Raw genomic sequence first — 20,819 nt, forward strand, 5'->3', positions numbered from 1 at the left:
ATAAAAACAGTTCATGCACAGTTGGCATTTTCCTTCATCTCTCGGGACCAAAATAGCATATTTCAAGAATAGTATATTCTTATCCAGTCGTAATAATGTTAAAGAGAGCCTTCCATGATCATGGTGTGCTTGTACCTTTTCAAAGAACATCCAGTCTGTGCTTCGGAACCAAGATTTCAATCCCCCGCAGTTATTTCCAAAGATCCGCAGCACAGCTGGAAGGTGACTCACTTTAAAATTAGTAATACTTTACATTGTAATTCCATGACTTATTTTTATTTACTTTCAGAAGATGAAACATGCATTTACCTCCTGAAGAGATACTTTAAACAAACTTGTATTCTGGTTAGAATCTAACAAGTGAACAGTTGACTTTGACAAGGACTTAATTACCTCAATGATTTAGAAAATTCACCTCAACGAGGAAAACGATGAATCCAGAGAAACACGATCAGTATAAAATAAAACACCAGAGTTTAAGTAGCAACTTTTCTCTCAAGGTGCGCACCATGTGCTCATTTGTGTTTTTAGCCAATCAGAAAGCCAGAAAATATCAACAATACTGCACGAAGGACACTAGGTGGCGGAAGACCAGCATTTTAAAATAAAAAAAGAAACAATGCTTAGGATTATTTTTAGATTTTTGCCGAGTAAAGTGTAATTGCTTTGCAATACCTTTCTTTACTTAGACAGCCTCTGTTGGCGAACTGGAAATGGCTCCTGCTAGAGTCACCAGCAGGAGGCAGTATCGGGTCGCAGTGGTGCTAAATACAGCCATTTAACCAACGAGGAAGCGGAATCAGCTGCTTCTGGGCGGAGCTAAATGCCGGAAGTATATGGACTATTGCAACAAAAACAAATTACTCGTCGAAATATGTTGTTTTGCTTTCTATTTTTCTTTTAATTTCATCGCTTTGGAAACAGGTAACCAAAATTCTACTTTTCGCATGGCATCTATCGTGTTGTATTTCTCTATTTTCGCTAGTTAGCTTAGCAGACAATTGGTAGTTGAGCAACATATCCACAATTATATCAACGTGGCTTATGTTGTGATTGTTATTTGGATACCTTGCATACAGATATGGGCTTTTAAAGCATTTTTTGCAATTTGTTAGGTGTCGGTTAGTTATCTCAGTGTATCCCAAACCGTAACAATGTTATTTTTCTTCAGTGCTCTACAATCCTGATCAACCACTGTTTTTAAATAACTATTTAGTTATGATTAGTTTGAATCAAATTCATAATTTATGTTACTGTCTGGAGTTCCTGGATCCTCCCCAGTGTCCTATGTTAAACGCAGTTGAGTGATCACATCCCTCTATGTTGACAGGGTGATCACAAAGTATGGAGGAGACGAGTCGCGAGGCTGTGGCCACAGCAGTCCAGCGTGTGGCAGGGATGTTACAGAGATCTGACCAGCTGGACAAAGTGGAGCAGTACAGAAGAAGGGAGGCCCGGAAAAAAGCATCAGTGGAAGCCAGGCTGAAGGTAAAAGTCTTATTAATAGCTGGTTTTCCACCTTGTACACGGTTTGAAAAAAGGTTGAAAATAAAATTGGCCCATCTTTGTCAAAAAGGAAATCTGACATTTAAATAACCAACATTTAGTATATAAGTAACATATACTATATATAATGTATATAGTGATTACAGAGTTATTACAGTGTAACAAGTATCTTGGATATGCATAACTCAATTATTTTAAACATTTAAAACCTGTCACTGAAGCGATCTGAGGACAATCTGCACTTTTTTACTTGTTTACTAAAATAAAATGCACTTGCATCATACAATTACGCATAACTTTCAAAACAAAAGAAAATCAATAGGCCCTCCTGTCACAATCTATTATTATTATTATTTTTATTACATATGACATCTCTTTATGAACAGACATGTCTGTATTTTTGTGGACATGGCAGTGACACAACCCTGCCAGTAGATGGCTGCATCATGAGGTTTAGAAGGCACATAAGCGTATGTCACAGGTCAGTTAATGAAACACATGGTACTATACTTTTCTGCCCTTAGTAATGCCTACTTAATTTCCTGAAGTAGATCTCCAGAGGGATTCAAAGAGTCTATCTAATCTGATTCCTAAAGAAATTAAACTTGCCTTCTCTTGAAATATTTGTGTTGTAGCAGCCTTCGACAAATACTTTTCTGTCTTATTTGCTGTATTGGAACCTAGAGTTTGACCGTTGTGACTGTAGGTTACGAGGAAGTAGGATGTCTTTAGTTATACCTAAATATTTTCAATGCAAGTTTTTGCAATAAATAAAGGTTACAAAATGTAAAGTTGGCAACTATTCATATTTTGTTTGGTTTTCATGGTGATTATTTTTCTATGGCAAATGATCAGCACTAGCAAGGAGATCAATGGTGGCTTAATCCAACTATTGAATATCCATCTTACTCCCAAAAATTAAATGCCACAGCACCAAAAGATTAGACACATACTGATGAGTACAATAGAGGATCAGGATCGATTTAAGAGTCACTTAAATAAAGTCATAAGTTGCCCTTTAAACAGAACGACGTAAAAAAACTAAGGAGGATGTAGACGTTGCTAAAAGCCTATACTCCTGGAAAACAATATAAATGTACTTGACATTTTTGAAAGATAAGTCAATATGTGTCTTATAATGGCCTTTGGGGAGCAATAATATTTTATTCGCAACACTGTGAGACAGTAGAGTATTGAGTATTGGCGTGATGTGGATCAATAACCGACCTCCTCGCCTCCTGTTTTCTCAGGCTGCCATTCAGTCCCAGTTGGATGGAGTACGAACTGGCTTGACTCAGCTGCACACCGCTCTGGTAGATGTCAAAGACATCCAGAGTTCCCTGGCTGATGTGAACAAAGACTGGAGACAAAGCATCAACACCATTGAGAGCTTGAAAGATGTCAAGGATGCAGTCGTTCAGCACAGTCAGCTGGCCTCTGCTGTGGAAAATCTTAAAAATATCTTCTCAGGTAGGATAACAAATTGTGTGTAATTGAGAGTAATGAGGAAATACTATTACTGTTTAGGTTGAAACCACTGATGAGAACTAGTGGTCTGCATTGTCCTCATTGCCTCATCCCACTAGATGATCTTGTTAATCATTGGCTTTTAGCAACTATTTTAATATTAAAAATACATTTTCCAATAACATAACCAGCCTTTACCAACTTGTTGACTTTGTTGTTAAACAAGAGCTCTTGAGGCCCATTAGAGCGGCAATCCAAAGAAAGCCGTATCGTTGACTACAAGTTGGTGTTAGGTAAGAGTTCACTTTTGATGAAAACTCACTTTTAAAGTGGACATTGAGCACACCTTACCAAGCTAAAATGAGGCAGGTGTTTGTCAGTCATCATTGTAAATATAACTTTCACTTGGATTTTCTAGTCTCGTAAATTAAAATGTGCGATTGTGGTCACGAAACGAAATGATTTGATGAATTTCTCTTGTTCACATTTAGTACCTGAGATTGCAGCAGAAACCCAGGATCTGATTGAACAGGGCGAACTTCTGCAGGCACACAGGAAGTTGATGGAGCTGGAGTGCTCACGAGACGACCTCATGTACGAACAGTATCGCATGGACAGCAAAAACACCAGTGACATGAACCTCATATCAATCTACTTTGAAGATGTAAGTCACTTGAAATCATTAAACGAAAGGGATGCCTCACCAACATCCTTTTCTAGTCCCTGTCCATAATTCATGTTTATCAAAAGATTTAAGTCGTGTATAAATTATTTTCTGACACTTGCATCTAATTATAAATATGTATTAAATGTTTAAAATGGAAAACTATAGGTTACATTTATTTTGGATGCATAAAGCTTTTGGCTAAGTAATATGTGCTGAGATTAGTGATGGTCTAATGAAGCTTCAGGAAGCATTGCCCTCATTTTCAGAGACGACTAGATGGCGCTCTTTTCTCTATAGTATTTGTCTTTGAGAGTTTAAGAGCGCCACAAACTGAGTTCTCAATAAATGATGACACTGTTCATGAAGCTTAATCAGAGCATCACCCCATGTGTGCTCACAAAGAGGCCCAAATAAATTGCCTTTTTACCAATTATGTAGCAGAAATGGATAAAACCCCTTGCTAAGCTTAGGCATGAAAATGAACAAACCCTCATAACTGATTTTTAACTTAGTTTTTCCACTTTTACTCTGTTTTTGGACACCTTAAATGTTGTAATTCCCACATTGTGTCATGTCCCTAGAGGGTATTATTGCTAATGTTTTGTTATTCTTGTATAAACCTTTGTAGTTTTCTTGCAGGTTAAATGTTTGTCAGAAGAGCTGGCGAAACAGCTATGGATGGTACTGCAGAGGTCAATGGTAACAGTTCGTCGGGATCCCACTATGCTGGTGTCAGTGATACGCATCATCGAGCGCGAGGAGAAGATCGATCGACGCATGGTGGATCGTAAAAAACAATCCGGATTCATCCCTAGGGGAAGACCGAAACAATGGAAAGAAGAAATGTTCAAGGTCAGCAAGTTTACTTATTTTATTTTTTGTTGCTGTGCCATTTAAAATGATTGTTTTTAAGACTTGAATGGGCCATCAACACTTATTAAACTGTTCATAATTAAAATGACTACGAATGAAAGGCAAAATAAATTGAAGTATAAATGGCTCAGGTAGTGATGTGCTGATGAAGCTTTATGAAACAGTGTTTCTTAGTTCAGTGGATGGAGCTCTAGGTTTAGAAATAATTTGAGGATTCATCAAATAGTTGCTCGAAGTAGAGAGTGCCGTTTACTGACGCAAATGATGACAATTTTTCCAGAAGCTTCATCAGCTCAATGCCAGACTGAAAAGCATAATACATGTGAAAACTAAGAAGTCAGTAGCAGGACGATATCTCTTCAAATTGGGATGTATTTTAAAAGAAATGCTATTAAAGGACATTAAGCTTGTCTTTGTAAAAAAATAAACTGGTGTAAAATAATTTACTCCTCCACTCCCAAGGCACACAACATGACAGAAATGTAGTTTTCATCCTACAAAAACTCGTTTTTTATGCCCAAAAGCTCGATTGTTTCGAAGTTCGTTAAACTTTGAGCGTGAATATTATGGCCTTGTTAAGAGCTTCCGTTTTTCTGCTGCAGGTGTTGGAGCGAACAGTCAGCGCAAGGATTGAAGGCACTCAGTCAGTGACGCGGGACGCAGATAAAATGTGGCTTGTTCGACTCCTAGAAATAACCAGGAAATACGTCCTTGACGATCTGATTGTAGTTAAGAACCTCATGGTTCAGTGCTTCCCGCCACATTACGACACATTTAATAGGTAGGAGCGTCTGTGTGTGTTTTTACTGCCTCTTTATCATTTTAATTCATGTTCTCTCCCTAATCAGGTTCTTCAAACTCTACCATAATGCTGTGTCCAGTCGAGTCACTGAACTGGCCTCTGATGACCTGGAGTCTAATGAGATTGTGTCCTTGCTCACATGGGTCCTCAACACTTATAAAAGGTACTTGAAGCAGAAACAATTTACATTTTAAGTCACATGCTTATAATCAACCAAATCCTTTTTTCGGTATCCCCTGATTCTAAAAATTGTTAAAACCGTATTCCATGTGTTCTAGCACTGGGATGATGGGTAACCCAGAGATTAGTTCCGAGTGTGACATTAACCAGCTGGATAGTCTCCTGCCTCAAGAAGTGGTGAATGAACTTCTCAGCAAGTACATTCAGACTTTCAAGGTAAGAAGGAGGGTTGTGTCAAAGAAGGAGCTTGTATTTTCGAACACGGGTAATGGCCAGTGTAGAGAAGACCAGGGCAAAATGTGGCCCTTTTGGCTGTATTTATTTGTGAAGTCAGATCTATTGGACAGCTTTCTATATTTGTTAGTGTTTCTGAGAGCTAACTATTTTTTTCCTTTACACATACTGTATATATTTTACATTTCTGTTTCATGGATTTATAATCGAGTGCTTTTATAACAAATGCATTTTGGTCCATAGTTGTTTTGTAATTTATACTTGATGAGAATGTATCCACAATGGAATATTAATCAATAGTTATTTTATTCTTTGTATATTTCGACTCATATTTGACACTTTCACTATCTTAACCCTTGTGTTGCCTCTGATTCAATGATAATCAGCCAGGGAGGTCGTAAACCTTGACCCAGAGCCAACACAAGGGATACCTCAAACACATTTATTTTGGCCACCGGGTCACCTTGAACCAGAGATGACACAAGTTAAGTATTTTAATTCCAAGTTTTGCCCTTGGCCCCATTGGAATTGTAATTGTCCACCCCTGTTCTAGAGAGTCAAGTAACCTGGTTTCCAAGAGTATTTGTGGGAAGTTTGCTTAAAAAAACCCACAAATGGTCACAATGTGTGTGATTTATTCATTGTTGCTCTCAGTCCAACATAACCGGCTGGCTGAGGAAAGCTCTGGAGACGGATAAGAAGGATTGGCAGAAAGAAACGGAGCCTGAGGCCGATCAGGATGGGTACTACCAGACGACACTTCCAGCCATCGTCTTTCAGGTGAAACACTCACTGCTCTGTGTTTCTGACTCACCATAGTAATGTTTAGAAATCATCCTGACATGAGGCTGAACTATTGGACTTCTTCTTGCCCTCAGATGTTTGAGCAAAACCTACAGGTCGCTGCACAGATTGACGCTAACTTTAGGGAGCAGGTTTTGAAACTCTGTTTGAAGCAGATGAACACTTTCCTCATCAGGTATGTTTTTGCTGTCCGTCAATGAAGGTCAACTTAAAATTCAAGTTATTAATTACATTGTCACAAATGCTTTATAGTAGCATTAAAAAGAGTGAGTTTTTTTCAATCTGTACTAAAAGAATCCTTTAACCCTTGTGTTATCTCAGCTCAAGGTTCCCCGAAGACAAATATGTTTGTGGTATACCTTGTGTTATCTCAGGGTCAAGGTCACACAAGGCCGAACGTATTTGTTTTCGGGCCTATGGGTCTCCTTGAATCAGAGATGGTTCGAGATTACGTGAGGGTTAAACATCACACAGGCTTTTAAAAAACAAGATTCCAGTAATAAAATAAAAATGGGGAAAGTTGATGTAAATGCTAACTCCGAAAACTGATAAAAGTTGTTTTCCTGTCTGGGAATGGGTTCCTCAATTTTGTTTTGAGCTTGTTTAATTGTAAAAGAAAACCTTTAGTAACTAATCACGCATGAAAAACTGATTTTTGTGGTTCATAAAACATTTTTGTATGTTCATGTTTTTTTACTTGCTTTGTGTTCATCCAATCAGATACAGAGAGGAGGCTGTGATGTACAAGGAGGAACACCTGAAAGATCGACAGCTCCCTCAGTGTTATGTTCAGTATATGATCGCCATCATCAACAACTGCCAGACGTTTAAGTGAGTCATATTATTTTATCAAGTCTGAGACTTGTTTGAGCGTCTTCTTACCCAATGCTGGCTGATGAACCTTCATGAAGCATTATTTTCAGAATCCACTAAATAGCAATGTATAATCTTTGGCTTTGAGGAGCCATTTTAATGAAACTTCCTAGAATTTTAAAGACAAGAGCGCCATCTACTGAGCTCAGAAAATGACACTGTTTCATGAATCGTCATCAGCTGATCACTAACCAATGCAACTGAATCGTACACAGTTTGTTGCTGGTTTCTAGTGTAATGTCTGTTCAGATCATATATACAGTAGAAATGAACAGAACTTTCTTGTTTTGCTAGAATTCACAATCTTGTTAACTTTTCGTGTGTTCTTGAAAGCTGAAAGAAAGTGTTTCCTCAATCCTTTTTCAAATAGATAGAAAAGTCTAATTTGTTATCTTTATCTTAATCCATCTTCATTGCCTTTGACGTCAGAGAATCCATCGAGAGCTTGAAGAGGAAGTATTCTCACTCCTCCGAGTCTTATGAAAGTGATGTTGCCATGGAGAGGATTCTCAACGATGTGGCCAAGGAGGGTTGCCAGTTCTTGCTCGACGAAGTCTTCCTGGATTTGGAGGTAATCTCTTGTTATTCACAAAGTACATTGTCCTTCATTAGCGCATTAACTCGTAACTGGTGAAATATTCAGAGGACAATTATGCTTCATTAATATTTACCTCCCTTTCATTTATTTATGGTTGTAATTTAGGATGTTTTCTTTTTCTTCTCTGGCTTATTGCCTCTGATTAACAATATAACGTCACAGGCATTGATGACAATTAAGGGGGAAGTAGCCACAGTTTTATGACTCTTTCTTTAAAAATAACGGTCCAAATGGAAAACGAAAAAGCACTAAAAACATTTAAAAAACAGGGAAATACATTTGAAAAATCTTAAACCTCTACATGTAAATATTGTACCCAATTTCCCAAAGAATATCTCCAGAAGGATTAATACAGTTTTATCTGTCTTCTTTTTTAATCATAAAACTGTGTCTGTTTCAGCGCCACTTGAATGAGCTCATGACCAGGAAGTGGCTCGCCGGCTCTCAGGCCGTGGAGACCATCTGTGTGACGGTGGAGGACTATTTCAACGACTTCAACAAGATCAAGAAGCCGTTCAACCAGGTGAGCCTCAAAGATATTATTTCTCCACAACTTGTTTCCGAGGTGACGGATTCTGAACCGTGTGCAGGAGATGACGAGTGAAGCGCTGCGCCGCGTGGTGGTGGAGTACATCAAGGCGGTCATGCAGAAGAGGATCACCTTTAAGAATCCTGACGAGCGCCGGGAAGGAGCCGAGAGGATGATCGATGAAGCGGACAAATTCAAGTTCCTCTTCCGAAAACTGGCTGCTGTGAGTTGTTGTTGTTTATGCATCAGTGAAACCAAAAGATTAAAAGGTTGTCGGATGTTTTCAGGGTGAAGACACGGACCGCCTTTGTGGGGCCATCACTGCTGTCGCTGAAGTCTTCAAGCTGACGGACCCGACTCTGCTCTTCCTGGAGGTCACCACGCTGGTGTCCAAGTACCCAGATATTAGGTAGACCCTTGTCAGCTCCATCATTCATTAGTCGTTGATGAGTATGGACAGCAGGTTAATTAACCGAACTAGCTCACATCCATCAATCTTCTACCGCTTAGCCAGGAAGGAAGGCCTTCTTAAATATTCTAGAGCCACCACGTCCAGGCCCCTCCATGTTTTTTACCCCCCAAAAATTGAAGCATATACAGTTAAAACAACAAGGGTCCAATGATTGAACCTTGTGGCACTTAAAATAAAGAAGTAGTTTCAAGGATGTGGTGCTTTTTATGAAGAAAAATTGTTTCAGCGTCTAAATCCAGGCCATTTTAGTAATGTTACTTTCAAGTAATTTTGCATCCCTGCTGTCTTCCAGATACTGAAAATGACTTATCAAAATATTTATTTCGCCTCGTAGGGAGGATCACATCCAGGCCATCCTGGCGGTCCGAGGCGACGCGAGCCGGGAAATGCGTCAAATGATCATCGGGACGCTGAATGAGAACCAGGTCTCATACGCCGGCGTCACGCTGCCAATCTTTCAAGACATCAACGTGCCAACCATCACCATGACGACTATGACTTCCATGGCAACAGCAAAATTATTGAAGTGAGATCTCATTCAAAATATAGACCGTACTTTTCTCACAAGGTTCGTTTGTTGTAGTTTCTTCACTAACTTGTTTTGAATAAAAATAAAAATTCTGGTAACTATACAACTTCATCAATGAATAAAATGTGATTCAAACACTTTTGTCTGAATGTGTCAATCATTTTGAGGTCAAATAATGACACAGTTCATGTTATCAGGCTATGAATTAATTTAAAATAACTGTTAAAGACTGAAATTACTATTTATGTGGCCCTCATGAGTTCAGACTGATCATGTCATCAAGTGATTTTATTAATTTTTTCCTTTATCACGGTCTCATTTTATGTTTATACATACATTTAACACAGACTCCTTTGAAAAAGGATTACACTTGGGTTTTCTTCTCATCAGTGTACGCACAGTTCCCCATAATGATGAAGTGGAAAGAGCTTTTTTTTTCCCAATAGTTTATGAATTAAAAAGGATAACATAACACAGTATTCCCACATATACATAAGTATCACACTCTTGGTTGTGGCCCTCTTAACTTCACCTTAATGCTGTTTCCACTGATTGACCTCGATATGTTTCTACAACTTCACTAAAGGAAAAAGGTTATTCATTGAAGAGCACAGTAGCCTCCATCATCCAGAAAAAGAAGAAGATTCAAACCACCCTGATTCTTCCTAGATCCCCAATGTGTGTAACTGAGGCCACGGAAATATAATCTGTTGTTTTTCCTATTTTTACTTTAGAAACGGTGGTTTATTAGGTGCTGTATAAATAAAGTATTTTATATATTTTAGGGGCCTTGGTTTTTGTTATTTTTCTAAGACAAAAGATAATTAAAGGAGAATGAATGAGGTGATTTAAGTGTGTCTTAAATTGATCTTGGACTTTCATTGTACTCATCAGTATGTGTCTGTTTGTACAAAACTCTTTTAATTGAAATATTTACATTAGATATCAGACCGACCATGTGAGCGCAAAAAATTGTTGCCCAAATGTGTAAAATGTTGTTTTTTGAAGGCTTGAAAAAAGGTATAATTCGACCGATTTTAATCACTCAAACTTTAAAAAATGGCCAAAAATCGACGTCTCTGAAAATGGAAAAAAATGTCTGAATACTTAAGTATGATTTGAGACGGACCATGTGAGCGCAAAAAATTGTTGACCAAATGTGTAAAATTATTTTTTTTGGAAGGCTCGAAAAAAGGTATAATTCGACAGATTTTAATCACTCAAATATGGCCAAAAATCGACATCTCTGAAAAAAAAAATCTTCTTGAGATTAAATTTTGGTCAAACATTTATGTTTTCACCATGTTTCATCAATTCTGGAAGTCTCCACCTCCAAGGGCTTGTTGTATAAACGAAGTGGGAAGTGATTACAGCTGGATGAAAGGGAAGGGAAGGTAAACCCATCACACAAGCGGTCAAAATCCTTCAGTCGTCTAGTTTGCGGGCCAAAACAGGAAGTATGCTTTGATACTGAAAAATGACAGATTTGGCCCCTGTGACATAAAACAAAATGAATATGACCTTAACAGTTAAATAGAATTTGAAAAACAAACATCAATTACATTTCAAAAAGGGGAATTACCAAAAAAATCTTCATTCAATGGCATTATAGTTATTCATTCTGTAAAAAAAATGTGAACATTTTACACAAACAAGTTAATAATGATCATGAGATGAAAGTATCCAGACTTCAATTAAATCAGCTTCATTCTGCAAACAAAAACACAGACAAGGATATGATCATATGGACATTTTTATTTCAATCCATATTGCGATCTGGTTTTAACAGTGCCTATCCTTCCCTAGCTTAACTTTGATTGAAATACAACATATCTGGCTATACATCACACAGCTTCATGAAAGCTGAGAAAAGAAACGTTAGACAGTGAAACAAGAAACAATAACTGCAGGGGGAAAAAAAGAGCAAATATGAAATTTGTCGGTACACAGTCAAAGTTCATTGCACGAAACTATAAAACTACCCGATCACAACATTTGGTGTTCTGCTCCTGCAGGGTCCAACCAAATGACATTCAAGCCGATATTAAATCAAAGAAAAATAAGAAATATTTTACAAGTTTATACATCAGTCCCGACCTTCTCATAAATACTTTATGAAAAGGCACCTGTAGAGATTCAGAAATCTTCTCATCAGCTATTTTGCCTGAACTATTCTCGTGTTTGTCATGTCGATACAAATTAAAATGGTCGTAAATTTAGTACAAATGGGGGGCTAAGTAGGCACCATAACATACTCTCACACACTCACACACACATACAAACACACACACACACAGGTATGTATAATGTTATTCGTGGATCAAGGCTATGCTACTACAAACCAAAAACAATATCTGAAAATGGTCACGTTATTGTTTCTACTTGAGAGTTTAAAAACAGGAAAGTTGTCTCTCGCCAACACAGGGATGGATCTAGTGCCTCTCAGGTCACGTCTCGCTCAGTGCCACTTTCTATTTTCACCTTTTTTTTTACGTGACTCCCAAAGAAAAAATTCATGAAGTCTCATGGAGACCAATATTTGACATCATTAGCTACACACACCCCGGTCGTACCTTCAGTCGGGCAGACCTGAGGTTTTGTTTCTATGAGTGTGGTAGTACGATTCCTTCTTTAGTTTGTCCCACCAGATGTTTTCAGTGACGAACAGTAACCGTAACTAAAAGCACAAACATCTTCCATCAGTTCTCTGGCATTTTGTAGAAGGACGATTTGAATGAGATTTTTCTTCGTGTGCATAGGTGTCATGATCAATTTAAATCCTTTTTTTAAAAGTTTGCATTAAGTCTGGTTTGTTGTCATTTATAAAACCATCTGAGCCGCTGCCTCCATTCTAAAGCTGCTTAGGCGACATGGACGGTGGCACTCTCGAAGGGAACAGCCTTCGTTAATCCTTGTATATTTTTATGATCACATGACCAGACAAGGTGGCCTTGGGTAGCACCATCAAACCTCACTTCCTCCTCCTGTTCTTACATGCTCGTTTCACAGGTGGGAGTCAGACTTCCGTCTAAATTTAGGTGGTTCTCCTTCTTCACCGCTTTATCTTCTCCGTCTCCTGCTAGCATGTCCTGAGCACAATTTAGCTTACTGTCCTTAGGTGTGAGTGGGTGTGCGCTGCTGCTGGAGCAAACGCCAGACATTTCCATGTGATTCTTTTCCTTGTGGCTTAAGCCAATGAGCCGCCCTTCACCTTCTAAGCCCTTGACCGCTGAGCCCTCACCTCCCCCCCTTGAATTACTCAAACTGACAGATTGCGGTGCGGAGGATTGCGGTTGAAGGCGTGCCAGGGGCGACTTAGTCTCCTGTACCGTCGAGCTGGCACACAGGGGAGACCTGGAAACCAACTCCTCAGACAGTGGCTGAGGAGAGTTGGCTGAGCCAGACCGGGTTGTGGCGGACACCGGTGTCATCACAGACATTAGCGCTTCATCCTGAGATTCAATAAGGTTGACCTTCATGGTTCTAAGACTCTGCGGGCTGCCATAATGTCTTGAGGAACCAGAGACCGTGTCCCTGAAGTTGTCCGAGCTTCTGTCTGAGGTTCTTTCCATGCGTGGGGATAAGAATTCGTAAAGACCTTCTTTGATAATGGTCATCTCCTTGTGGCTTTCTTGGGGCTTGTTGACCTCTAGGGCGCTGATCTGACTAAGATCCAAGGGTGGGGGCGCTCGACCGTGTCTAAGTAGACCACCACCAGTATTGGAGCCCTCGTCTTTCTTGGATACACTCCCATCCAAATTCTGACCATAATCTACATTTCTCTGGACCATATTTTCTGGTTGGCCCTGCACTGGCAATGTCTCGTCCATAGCTTCATTCTGTGGATTTGTTGGTCCGGGTAGGTCTTTGTCAGGCTTGTACCGATTCGGCGAACCCAGCTGTGTCACCTCCTGATAATGGGAACGCTGGAACTGACTAGGACTTCTTAAGTCTGAATTAGAGTACTGCTTGTGGTAGCTCCAGCGGCTGGGGGAAAGGTTGTTGTCCAAAGGGTATTTACCGTCTTCCTTCTTCTCGACCAACACATCGGTGAGCTCCATGCTCCGAGCAAAAGCATCTTTCAGATTTAGAGAAATGATGCTCCCACTCTTTTTCGCTCTTTCAAGAGCCTCCCGCCTCTTGATGGCTTTCTCCTGCCTCTTCTGCTCTCGATAGAACTCTGAGAAGTTGTTGACGATGATGGGGATAGGGAGAGCGATGACTAGCACCCCTGCTATGCAGCACAGTCCACCAACTATCTTCCCCAGAAGTGTCTGTGGGTAAATGTCTCCATAGCCCACTGTGGTCATGGTAATGGTGGCCCACCAGAATGAGGCAGGTATGCTGGTGAACTTGGTGAATTCCTCATCCTTCTCTGCGAAGAAGACCAGACTGGAGAATATCATGATGCCCATCGCCAGGAAAAGTATCAGAAGGCCCAACTCGTTGTAGCTTCTTCTCAAAGTGAAGCCTAGAGACTGAAGTCCGGTGGAATGCCGGGCTAATTTCAAAATTCTAAGAATCCTCATGATTCTGAAGATCTGGACGACACGCCGCACATTCTGGAACTGCATCACATTTTTGTTAGACTCGGTCAGGCATAGTGTAATGTAGTAAGGCAGAATAGCCAACAAATCTATGATATTCAATGGGGCTTTGATGAAGTTCCATTTGTTGGGTGCAGAGAGGAGACGCAGAAGGTACTCCATCGTGAACCAGGCGATGCAAACGGCTTCCACAAGAGCAAGGCTGGGGTTGTCATTGAACTGACCGAACTCGTCCACGACCTGCATCTCCGGCAGAGTGTTGATGGACAACGAGATGGTGGAGATGATGATGAACAGAATGGAGATCATGGCCAACACCTGCAGGACATAAAACACATCACGTTACTACTGGATAAAAATAATAAAATTCAGTTGGATGTGACGATATAGTTTGGATGGATGCATATATAGAATATTCGATTTTATAAAATAAAAACAGATAAAATAGATATATGCCCTAGTCTTGGACATATTTAATTACATTTTAATTCATATTTACATGAATATCATATTTGAATGTGGTGTAGGGGAATATATATAAATATATAACTAATTTATCTATTATTGATTACTACTGTGTACTACAATTAGAATGTGTTTTATTTTGAAAAAGACAAGGTTTTCTCAGAAGTCACATTAGGCTGTTCCGTGACAGCTTCTTTTGGTCATAAACACAAATAAATATCGATTTTTTTAAATTTAATAAATTTAATAAAATCTGGAAAACATATATATAAGACCTTATTGTTGTACTGCAGATTCTGAGTTATGGATAAATTGATAAAAATAAAAAAATATATATAAATGCTGGTGTGTGTAAATATTGCAAATAAATGTTTAGATAGAGTTCACTATGATAACATGGTAAAAAATGTAATAAATATATTATTAAGTATTGGTATATTAACATGACATTTGGGCGATATCAATGTTCCTGCAGGTAGCATTAGCCGGCTCCTCGGCACAGCCTCGTTGGGATATTTCAGGATAATTCTAATTGGATTGTGCTGCTATGTTTAGAAAGGATAGAGATGGGTGGTTACTCATCTCTTCCTCGCCTCACCGGAAGCAAAAGTTGCCAAGCAGAGTAACTTTTTTTGACCTTAAGGGAAATATTGAGTGCCGCAGCTCTACATCTGTTTGTTTTCATATGTATTCATTGAATGTAGAGAATTAAAATGAACAAAGCTGCCATCATCCTGTTTTATTTTACAGATTTTACGATTATTTACACGCTTTTTTTGCCCTTCGACTAATGGAAATGACTAGCAGTTGAATCAAAATTGCCCAGCGTGGAATAAAATTTCGACTTCTTGTCAGTTTCAAACTTTTCCCTAATACAGTATGTTCATTTTATTTTTAAATTCAGTCATGCATTTTGCAATAATTTAAATTATTCATTTACGAGATTTAAGATTTGCTGTCCAGAATAATATTGATGGCTTTCTGATGTAAGTAATTGTAAGGAATAGTACAAGTCAATTTTAGTTTATTTATTTATTTTTAACAAAAAATACTTATTATTAGCTTAAGAAAAACATTTTATATATAATATTTTCCTCAAGAGTTGCAGAAATGCATCACCGCTGATATTTTCAATAACATATTTGACTACGTACATTAGTATTTATACTTTCCCAGTACCTTGTTAATTTTTTATATGGACTGGGTCAGAATTATTCCCCTTTTTTTCATTTTAGTGCCTAGTATCAGTTACTTTACTATTAAGAAATATTTTGTGTGGTAACGCAAGATATTGATAATTAACAGAGACAAATATAAAAACACTTTGTGTCATAGAAACCAAAGTGAAAATAAGAAAGGAGAGAGAAACAAAAAACACCAAACTTGCTAAAAATGACTATCTTTCTATTATATATATATATATATAACTTTTAATGTCATCTTTTTTCTACAATATTTTAATAAATCAATGGAATTCAATTATTTAAAATGTGTTATTAATGACAAATCTACAATAAAACAGTCTAAAACATCATCCAATTCATTGTTGCTATGATTTACATGCTTAATTCTGTTGTATCAGGCACATGGCCAGTTGAAATATTAGATACGTGAAACAGTTATTTACCCAAATTAAAGATTGTAAGGTACTTTAATGCTTTATATGACTGAGAGTTAATACATGATCAGAGGCTGTAAAGTACATAGACGAGAAGTCAAAGCTGGATTCATGAGACTGCTCTCTTGTAAGTCCCTCTTCTTTTATTATTATCATTATTATTATTTAATGACACTTGAAATAATTCAAATCATGAGAACGATTTATATGGATTTTTGTTTAAAAGAAATATTGAAAGAAATATTTTTGTAATTCAAATGAAATTGATCTACAAATGAATTAGAAAAATAAATATATCAGTTTATTAGAAAATGATTACTGTTAATAAAAAAACCTTTTCGAACCATTTTAAAGACTTCAAGACAGAAATCATGAGGTAAAACAAGACATTTTTAAAAATACGTTTCTCTTCCAACATTACTATGTACTCGGACATATAGAGTTCATAGAAGGGCCTCAAAAGACACTTGCTGCTCTGGTTGAGCTCAACTAAACCGTCACGCGGAGGGATTAAATGGCTTCCCTGCTGAGACTGCAGTTCCGACATGGTTACTTACTGATATAACCATAGACAGATCAATCATCCTTTAAAAGAAACAGTGTCTACACAAGAGACAAAACAACCTTTGTTCTACTTTATAATGAACAAGTGTGATGATGACGATTTGACAATTCGTCGGCTGATTCTTTTGGAATAAAGAAATTAATAAAATAAACGCTTCAGAACTTTGTACAGAGGCCATTTTGAACTGAACAAGAAGAGACTTGAGAACATAATGAGGCGTGATTAATACATTTCATTTGTAGCATCCATGAATCAAAATCAGTTGTCTTTGTCTCCTCATAAAACTTGGTTCTATAATCTTCCTCTCACATACTCTTCACTGAACTAGTCAGTCATCTCGATGAAAACCTTCTTCAACTCTGACTCGTCCACCTATGAGTCTTTCTTTCAAACCTTACATCATGACAAGTCGTCTGTCCTGTGAAGCTTCTTCTTCACTCTAGCTCATACTCATGATAATACTTTGTACGTCCAACATCTTTACTCCCAATCCATCTTGCTTCCCCTTTTTTCTTCACCTTCTTTCACCTCCTTAGTCCATTCCTCCAGATGAGTCATTCGCCAACTGTCTTCTATCTCTTTGTTAGCTTCAAAGCTGTCTTCACTTCCATCCTGCTAATCCCCTAAACTACCCGATCAACCACCTCACCTATCCTTATCTCCCTCCTGTCCCTTCAGTCATCAGATAAACAGACTGACAGGAATCTTCTTTACTTCGCCCCCTGAAGGTGCCACTTAAGCGCCAGATCACTCTTCTGGAAATATCCCAATCCGTACTTGTTCAGATCATAATCACCATGAGTCCATTTTCTTTTTTCCTTGTCTCAAATAGATATGTATCAATCTGCCACAAACAAAGTTGAACATATGAACATATAGCCCAAGACTTAGTGGGAGAAATTGATGATTCTTTGGTTTTAGTTTCTGTTTAGGTTGAACATGATTGTTCAAAATGAGTCTTATGAGAATGAGAAGATAAAAAAAAAATCTAAAAAAGGAAAATAAATTCAAAGTGCTACCTAATAGTGGAAAACACATTTTAAAATATTTATAAAATACATTTCCTAGATTATAGTATTGTGGAAACATACAAATAGTCAATCTACTAACATTCTGTTTTAGTGGATTTAATTCCCGTGGAAACATGGTTTTAAACAATGTAAATGACTGGATTTCTATCTATTTTGATTTATTAGTTACATAAAACTGAGCAATTATGGAAGGTTGATGAATAATATAACATTAACATTAACCTCTATAACCTTTATGAGCAGTGCTCGCAGAGTTCTGAGCCTCATGGAGGAATATAACAACAGAGACATTGGATATGGAGACAGAGCTTCTGCTGCTAATGTAAACACTCAGACTATCATTTTCTACTAAAGACATTAAACTTGCGACTTCTTTTGAGTGAAATAGACAATGGACTGTCATCCTTACTTTTCACTCTCTTCATTCTCATTAATTCCTTTAATTATTTTTTGGTAATTTGTGTAATAACTGATGTTATTACTAGCTAATGTTGCTACATTTTTGACTCGAAAAGTCCTGATATACAAAATTCATATTGATACACCGACTTTTTGCTCATTCTTTTCACTTCCTTCTCTTCTGTTCTATCTTCTTTGGCCAAAGATACCTTGCTAACAACACCAAAGGTGCACCTTGTCAACATGAAGGAAACAAAAATGATTAAACATCTTCAGCCCTCATAGCAAAACCTATGGAAACCCATTCCTATTGGATGAAAAAAATAAGTATGTTTAAAAATAAACAAATAAATATATAGTTTATAAAGACAAGTCACAAGAAATTTTGTTTATGTATGTTTTTTTCTAAATCGTCTTCTTTAGTTGTAAAACTTCTGTTGCTGGGGTTTGTATTTTTACACATACTACGTAATGCCAACATACAAACGCCAGCAACAGCCGTTTTACAAATTAGGAATTAAAATACAGAGCATGAATCTTCACTGTATTCATGAGAGCTGAAGAAGAACTTGAAGCTTTCTGTTACCTTGGCAGCCACTGATGAACTAGGTTTCTCCAGAAGATCCCACAACTGCTGTCTCTTGTCAGGACAGCAGCCGTGCTCCTCCTCCTCTTCTCCATCCTTCTCCCTGAGCGACTCGGCCTCCCTCCTCAGCTCCTCGTTCATCTGCTCCTTCTTCTGGTGGTAGCGCGCCTGACAGCAAGACTCCAGGTAGATCTCATCGATGCCCCAGTAGTCCAGCTCCTGACCGAAGGACAGAGCGCACATCTCCTCCATCATGTGCAGTTTCCCCGTCCTGTAGAAGTTGAGGATGGAGGAGAAGGCCATGGGATGTCGGTCGAAGAAGTACTCGTTCTCCGCCAGGCTGTAGTCATCGCACATTTCCACCAGAGACTCGTGAGTGTTGCAGTCTCTGAGCCGCCCCAGACGGGTTCTGGGCAGCCGATCCAATGTTCTCCACAGCACCTCGTGTGTGAGCCCCCCCACGTTCAGTCGGACCCTTTTGGAGCGGGCCTTGTTCCGGATGATGTCGATGGGTTCAGGGGGAAGGACGGCTGATAGTGGAGGACGGGCGGCTGCCTTGGGCATCGTCGTCATCGTTGTTCCTGGTCGGATCGCTCAGTAATGTCGGGGTGGGGTTTGGCCAGACGGTCTGATGCTCCCTCTGAGGATGACGGTGGGTGAGACGCCACCAAGACCCTGGGTTAGATCCCAAATCTTTGGCATGGATCCATTGCTGGAATTACAATAGAGAGTGAAGGTTCAAAGTTCTAAAGAGCAAAATATATCTTAAAATCTTTTTTCTTCTTAGATTCTACATCTGATTTTTAGTAGATGCTGGGTTTGGTGTGTTAAAGTAACCATAAAGATAGGTCACCTGCAAAAGCCCAATTTCTTACAAAATTATCTAATGGCTTTACTGGATTTTTTTTTTTTTTTATACAAACCATTAAATGGAAAAGCTTATTTCGAAGGAGACCTCCTGAGGGATCAATAAAGTTCTTCCTACCTACCTTCTTCTATAACACTTATGTTATTTTTTGATGAAATGGCAGCCATTTTGTTTCTTGTTATCAGAATAAGAAACTTTGATTGTAAATGTTGTGAACACAACGGGGCCATTGGGCAAACAAAAACTTGGAAGAGAAAATAGTCTGACGCTGGATTAGACCCTTAGGCTACAACCTTAAATTGCTTTAAATTAATAGAAAAAGAGTCTAATTTGACTCCTCGATCAACACTGATGTATGAGACGTTCATGTTAACTGGATAAATGGTCTTATTTTGAATATTATCACAATATTGTCTTTACATATTTAATACTGAATAAAAGGATTTGTCATATTTTTTTCCTCTCTTTTGAAAAAAAAAAGAAAATTTGTTTTTGAGAGGACTAAAACTCTCACTAGGATTTTTCGTTAATCCAAAATAAGTCTGGTCTAGTTGGAAATTAAGACATTTCAATAAAGAGATTCATGCTATTCACTATAGTCCTAGAACTTCAGCTCAGTTTTACCCTAAGTATTTACTAACCAAGATGAATAAATGAGCATTTTTGTGTATGAAACCAACCTTCTGTTGAGAACCTGGTTTCTCTTCGTGGCCTCCATGGGTGAGACATTTATCTGATTGTGTAACAGCCTGGTCGCTTTAGGCTTTGTCCCTGGCAGCTCAAGTCCTGCCTGGTTTATTCTAGTCTGAAGGCACTTATAAAAGCCGGCTATGTCAGGACTTTACTTATGTTTAAAACAAGAAAACATTTTCCTCTCTTCATTAATCATTACATTCAACATCATCACATCACTTTCACTGTTCCGTTGAGATAAAGAAAAATAATAAAGAATTGTTAAATACATTTTCTTTTTTTTAAAAAGCAACACAATTCTTTGTGTTTATCGTTGTATACTGTTGTAGAAATAGAAAACAATAAAAACCAAACATACCTCTATTGACACTGATTCAAAGTAGATCCATGACCTCCACCGGTTCTTGGATTTATTTCCCCCACTATGGGCGATACTTGGAGCTGCGGGGGTAGCACAGACTGGCGGTCAGTCTCATAGTTGGAAAAACTTTAAATAAAGCGTGGAAGAGGAGA

General features: G+C 38.3%; 2 protein-coding genes across 2 annotated transcripts; one reads left to right on the top strand and one right to left on the bottom strand.

The window, feature by feature from the left end:
• The first annotated feature begins 790 nt into the window (after nt 1-790).
• On the top strand, nt 791-9,671 carry exoc3 (exocyst complex component 3). Its single transcript, XM_087811526.1, has 16 exons — nt 791-924; nt 1,331-1,488; nt 2,757-2,976; nt 3,465-3,637; nt 4,280-4,492; nt 5,116-5,294; nt 5,362-5,478; nt 5,594-5,711; nt 6,384-6,509; nt 6,608-6,708; nt 7,254-7,364; nt 7,836-7,977; nt 8,405-8,527; nt 8,595-8,756; nt 8,821-8,942; nt 9,340-9,671. The coding sequence occupies exons 2-16, from the start codon at nt 1,345-1,347 to the stop codon at nt 9,533-9,535; spliced, it is 2,247 nt and encodes a 748-aa protein (XP_087667652.1). The 5' UTR covers nt 791-924; nt 1,331-1,344; the 3' UTR covers nt 9,536-9,671.
• A 2,853-nt stretch (nt 9,672-12,524) lies between these two features.
• Nucleotides 12,525-19,333, bottom strand: LOC148063279 (potassium voltage-gated channel subfamily B member 2-like). Its single transcript, XM_087811578.1, has 2 exons — nt 18,746-19,333; nt 12,525-14,399 (listed from the first exon to the last, which is right to left on the bottom strand). Exons 1-2 carry the CDS (start codon nt 19,316-19,318, stop codon nt 12,525-12,527), a joined length of 2,448 nt encoding a protein of 815 aa, XP_087667704.1. The 5' UTR covers nt 19,319-19,333.
• Between the last annotated feature and the right edge of the window lie 1,486 nt (nt 19,334-20,819).

The sequence above is a fragment of the Callionymus lyra genome, chromosome 16 (assembly GCF_982586985.1).
Source record: "Callionymus lyra chromosome 16, fCalLyr1.hap1.1, whole genome shotgun sequence".
Classification (NCBI taxonomy): domain Eukaryota; kingdom Metazoa; phylum Chordata; class Actinopteri; order Syngnathiformes; family Callionymidae; genus Callionymus; species Callionymus lyra.

Coding starts and splice junctions, on each gene's coding strand:
- LOC148063279 (XM_087811578.1), bottom strand. CDS start 19,318: ATGACGACGATGCCCAAGGCAGCCGCCCGTCCTCCACTATCAGCCGTC. Junction 14,400..18,745: donor GTTCATCAGTGGCTGCCAAG/GTAACAGAAAGC, acceptor TATGTCCTGCAG/GTGTTGGCCATGATCTCCAT.
- exoc3 (XM_087811526.1), top strand. CDS start 1,345: ATGGAGGAGACGAGTCGCGAGGCTGTGGCCACAGCAGTCCAGCGTGTG. Junction 2,977..3,464: donor TCTTAAAAATATCTTCTCAG/GTAGGATAACAA, acceptor GTTCACATTTAG/TACCTGAGATTGCAGCAGAA. Junction 5,295..5,361: donor CATTACGACACATTTAATAG/GTAGGAGCGTCT, acceptor CTCCCTAATCAG/GTTCTTCAAACTCTACCATA.